The 5948-nt window shown below is 35.1% G+C and overlaps 1 protein-coding gene across 1 annotated transcript; it reads right to left on the reverse strand.

Moving 5' to 3' along the window:
- Positions 1–4017: 4017 nt before the first annotated feature.
- On the reverse strand, positions 4018–5188 carry LOC129572066 (uncharacterized; the record flags this gene model as incomplete). The annotated part of the gene is made up of 1 exon (XM_055451973.1): positions 4018–5188. A coding segment is annotated over one exon (1171 nt), but the record flags the coding sequence as incomplete, so codon positions are not given.
- Between the last annotated feature and the right edge of the window lie 760 nt (positions 5189–5948).

The raw sequence follows: 5948 nt of genomic DNA on the forward strand, positions 1-5948 counted from the left end.
TCTTTCCTAAAATGAGATATGTCGAAGTTATTCACACCAACGGCGCATTCAAAGGAATGTACGATCCAATCGGAACGGCTGATTTCTACCCAAATGGCGGATTGAGACAACCCGGCTGCTCGAATGATCTATTTGGCCAATGGTCACACTGGCGTGCAGTCAAATATTTTGCTGAAAGTATTTACTCACCTATTCAATTCTACGGATATCCATGCGCCTCATTCGATGATATGAAAAAAGGAAATTGCACGGGTGCCAAATTGCGAATGGGTGGAGAGCCCGGCAAGTACAAGGCGTAGGTTAAAGAAATTTTTGCATTTTAACAATGTGGATTGCATTCTCTTCCTTTTTTCCAAATAGCGAAGCCAGCATTTACTACTTGACTACAAATTCGAAGTCGATTTTCGCCCGCGGTCTACCAAGACAAACTCTAGGGGGATTTCTCATGACAAAAAATGAATGAATTCTTATAAATTTTGAAAAATTTCTTCAATTCGGTCCGATTCGATCAATTTTTGTCAATTCGTGTAAATAAATGTACATTTACACTGAACTGTTGAATTATGCTTCAATGAAATTGTTCTGAAAGTGGGTTTTGGTGGATCTCAAGGATCGTTCAGAACTGCTCCCGGTTCTGGAAGTGGATCTTCAGGATGGGCCAGGGCAATGTCAAACCGGATCTGGTCCATTCTGAAGATCCTCCAAAACCCACTTCCAGAACACTTTTATTCAAGAAAAATCGTCATTTCAGTACATTTTCATACAATTTCAATAAAAAAGAAGAAATAATAGAAATTTTTGCACATTTACTCAAGCTTTTTGTGTGAGAAATCCTCCTAGACCAAACTTTTTGATCATTTCAAGAAATGCACGATGAAAGGTTCAAGGAGACTTTGCTCAAATAGGTTCCAACGATCTGTGTATAATAAGTTTTGAATCATTTTAAACCAAAGTTGTTGCATACAGTTATTGTAATAATTCCCAGATGAATAAATTTTACGCCGAATTGAAGTCGGATTTAAATGGGACACAATTCTGCTTTTGTTTTATTCATTCACATGATTTTTCATTCTTTTACAATAAATCCTTAGGTATAATACGGCTTGTCTTCTTTTCTTTTAGAAAGGCCCACTTTGTCTCGTCTTTTGGAACATTAGTTGTTTGTCGTGCTTCATTTCTTGTAAGAGTGTGAACATCAAAAACCAGAATCTCCACTATTATTCAACCAGTTTTCGATATCCGATCGAAAACCGGAAGTAAATTCGATATGTGATCAATATTATATGAAAATTCCCAATGCAATCAATAAACCAGATATTTTCCGTGTGAAAATTGTTCTGTTCGTGTTATTAAAGAGATCTAGTTAGATTATCTATGCTTTCATAAAAACTAACAAATTTCCCTTTGTAACATTTGATCATTCAGCAAAGGCGCTGTATTAGCAATGGGTGGAGAGCCGGGCAATTACAAGGCGTAAGTTATAGATATTTTTTCATTGCCCGTTAATAAGATTGCATTTTCTTTCTTTTTTTGAAAATAGCGAGGCCAGCATTTACTACTTGTCTACAAATACCGAAGCGAGGTTTGCCCGTGGAGTGCCTATGCTACTTGGTTTAAATGGTTTTCAATCATTTGGAGAAATAGATAGTCCTCCTCCCATTCCCGTTTACTAGGTGGAAATTTCTTGATTTTCTTCGTGATTGCCGCCTTCCCGATTATTGGAGCAAGTTCTTGATTTGGGCCGAATTTCACCCGATTTCCAGCACATTTTCCCGATTTTGAGTTTTTTTGAAACATTTCTTCATAGTAATTTGAATAAAATTATTGTCCAACTTAAGAATTAGCAGGATACAAAATTAAATACAAACATGTGTTTTAAATATGAGTAGGGGAGAGGTTTTGAATGTATGGATACCGTTGGAAAGAGGATCTAAAGAGCTCACACTTTGCCAAAGAAACTTTTCCGATTTACTTGAAAAAGACATTTTTTAAACCAATTTTCCTCACAGGCTTCAAATTGAGAAAAAAAAATTTAGGCTTGTAAGTTGAGCCACCCTAAAAAAATCACTTAAAATGTGACAAATATCAGTCAAAAACGCCTGAATTGCCAAAATTTTAAATTATAGTGAATTTTTATATGTTCTATGGATTTCAGATACAAATATCAGTGAAAATAGTATGAAAATGAGGAAAATCCTCAATATCATCATCAAAATCGTAATTTCATTGAAATATATTAAAATGCTTTAAAATTGATTCTTTTTCCGCTTCAAACAGAAAATAATCATGAAAAAAGCATCAAAATACAAACTCAAGTGAATAACAATGGTATTTTGCCTACATTTTCAGAGGTGGCTCAACTTACATTCTTGTAGACATTTAAAAAAAGTTGAGGAAAAACAATTCCATATCACGATATGTTTAGAATTCTCTTCAGGTTTTGAAAATGCAATAAAAATAGAACGCAGCCATATGTTTGCCAACTTTATCTCATCGATGAAAATCATTCACTTTATGGATGTATACAAATTTTGGAATTTTAATTATTTTTCATCAAATCACACACTATGCTCGTATGAGCTATTTCTGAAGGGTATTTTCGCTCGGAAATGGCACCAAAAATAAAGGTTATTTGCTTAATAACGACGACTGTTCGAATTTCGATATATTTCCCTCTCAAAATATAAAATATCATGGGTGGTTCAACTTACAAACCTATACCCTAATATCTCTTTTGCCATAAACATTTTATTCGATATCGTGCGAACGCTTCTCAGAATTTGAATTAATAAACATGCATGTACTCATCAATACATTTTAAACGACCTATAATACATGGACTAAAATCTGTGTCCCCAATGACGCAAACTAAGTGATATGAACAATAGAAAAATTGTTTTGATTCAACAAATGATACACTTTATTGAGTTATACTCAGATGTACATGTCGGAAGCAATGCTTTACTAGCGTTTACTCAAAAATTCATGTGACATAAAAAGCAATGGAAATAAAATTGAAAAGTTATCAATTTGACTATGTTTCCAAAGGTGACTGAAATTATTTCAACTACAATATTTTTCAAATATTGGCTCTTAAATCGGCCCATCATCACCATTCAATAAATTGTCTCTATTTTTATGAATTAAAATTGCTTCATTGGCATCTAATTCGCTGCTTTTGTTTACGCTTCTTATTAACTTTAAACTACTTAAACTGATTGTATGGCCAGTTTCTAGTATATGTTGTGCTACGCTTGATTTTAAAGGCTCATTATTTTTTATATGATTACAATGTTCTTTGTATCTTTTTAAAATTGCTCTCTTACTTTGGCCAATATATTCTTTATTACAAACTTCACATTTAATGCTGTGAATACCCGATTTGTCGCAAAATTTAATTTTATCTTTAGATCCGCCAATTATACTTTTTAAATTTAAAGGATTATGTTCGGCCATATCTTGAGCATACACCTCGTATAAGAACCAAATTTTCTTGTGGCGCCATCTAGATGGCTTGCGTGGCGCAATGTATGTCATATTTGTGAAAAATTGATTTTAATTTACTTGAACATGATGGATTATATGAAAAACTCTTCCAAATTAAATCATTACTAGTGTCATCACGAATTAAATTTAGTGTTGTATGGTTTCGTAGCTCTTTTGTCCTTATATGTGACTTTAAAAGATCGTCAATCAGCTGTTCAGTATATCCATTTACGTTAGCAATTTGTTTGATTCGTTGAATTTCTGTGTTGAATCTCTCTTCCTTGAGTGATACGTTCACAGCTCTAAACAAAATTGAATGAAAACTCGCGATTTTATGCTCGAATGGATGATGTGAATCGGAAGTGATGTATCTATCCGTAGCCGATGGTTTACGATAAATATCATATTCTAGTTTCGATCCATTCCCTGTTACACACAAATCGAGAAAGTTCAATTTTCCATCTTGTTCTTCTTCATGTGTGAATTTTATAGTTGGATATTTGGTGTTGTTTAATCGATTAAGCAGGCTCCTCAATTGTTGTTTTTGATGATTGCATAAACATCGTCAACGTATCTTAACCACACACGTGGAAATATGCCCTCTTTCTTCAGCGTTGTCTCGAAATGTGACATGAATAGATTCGCCAAAAATGGACTCAAAGATGATCCCATGCTGCAGCCAAAGTTCTGACGATAGTATTTATCATTGAACCGGAACCAATTTTCGTCCATGCAGATTTTTGTCAATCGTACTAGCTCTCTTACTACTTCATACTCTAGTTGATTGCTTTGAAGCCATTGTTCTAGTAATTGAAGAGTAACGCCAATTGGAATATTTGGATAGAGGCTCTCGACATCGAAAGATACCTGCATTTCACCCTCCAACAAGACGAGATCTTTTGTCTTTTCAACAAACTCAATGGTGTTCTTGATTGCCACTGTCTCGAATTTGATCGGCATCGCTTCAAATTGACTCAGAAGCCATTGTGCCAATTTTTCATTCGGTGAATTGTTGTTCGATGTTATCGGGCGTACTTTTCTTCCCGGTTTGTGTAATTTGAGCTGTGTGTATAATCTTGGTATCGATGGATTTGATACATTTAGCTTCCATATGATTTCGCGGCCCAACGTTTCTGATGCTGTCTTGACCGCTTCCCTCGTTCTTCTTATCATACCCGGCAAAGGACTACGTCTCACCTCTTCGTACGGCCCACTTTCGATGAAATCTTCAATCATTTTTACGTACTCTTCTTTATCCATAATGACAATGTTGTTGCTTTTGTCTGCTTTCATAAAATACACAGCGTCACGTTTCTCTCTTAAGCCCTTGATTGTTTTCCAAATATCTTTCATTTGGTTGGTCATTTTCTGGCATTTGATGTTCTCTTTCTCATTCAACATTTCCGATCTTATCTGGATTTTCTCTTCGTCCTCAAGGTGTCTGATCGCTGTTTCAAAACTTATCAACGTGTTCTCTAATGTAGTTTGTTCATGTTGTTGAAAGGCAAATTTGAATCCCCTGTTTAGCAGGTGCATCTCATTGTCAGAGAATACTACGCTTGATAAATTCCTCACAAAATCTCCAATCGGTTCCACACTTTTGAAGTATGTTTTCTTCACGCTTCGCTCATTGGTTTCACACAGCTTCTCGAATTTCTTGATGAGGTTCTGTTTTTTGGCTTGATATTTGTGAGTGACAACCCTGTTGCCATGTTCGAAAAACAATCTCAAATCATCGCGTTGGCATGGATCTCGGCAATGTGTCAATTTCAAATACGTTGAGTATTCTTCTCAAATATTGACAATTTGGAATATTTCTCCCTGATAGCCAAACGAAGCTAAAATAATTGACCAATACGAATTGTCTTTTGTGCAATGCCACTTCTTGGAATTTTGGGACCACGCAATGGATGAACTTTGGAATGATTTCTCTCTTTTGACACCTTCTAAGGAAAACTATATCCGCTCTCAAACACTGAACTTTTGTTTTCAAACGCAAATATTTATTTCTTGCACTTGATATGAACAAGGATAGCGCCATCTACAATCGTTAGAAGAAAACTATGGTGCTAAGTGTCAAGCTTCAAAGCATAAAAAACCGCGGGGGTATCATTACACTAACAACAACATCATTTGCAAAATGAAATTCGTCCAAAACCTACTCACACGGAGTGAACGCGCGCAATTTACAAACGCGCTTGTTCATCTTGCCGGTCTCTCAATTCATCAACTCATTTGAAAATGGAAGAAAAACAATTTTTTTTTAAATACGGCTTTAATCTACCGAAAGAAAGCAACTTTTTTGTCTTGTGTGCCAGCGGCATATTTGCACAATTTTATTTGGCAGAATCGAAACATTTTTATTTATTTAAAATTCAAATAATAATTATTAATTCACCACACAACACAATGACGACTATGTTTGACACTGCATTGAATACACTCATCAATGTAGTTCCCGT

The sequence above is a fragment of the Sitodiplosis mosellana genome, unplaced genomic scaffold (genome assembly GCF_009176505.1).
Source record: "Sitodiplosis mosellana isolate CC-2019 unplaced genomic scaffold, AAFC_SMos_1.0 Smas_scaffold_4074, whole genome shotgun sequence".
NCBI lineage: Eukaryota > Metazoa > Arthropoda > Insecta > Diptera > Cecidomyiidae > Sitodiplosis > Sitodiplosis mosellana.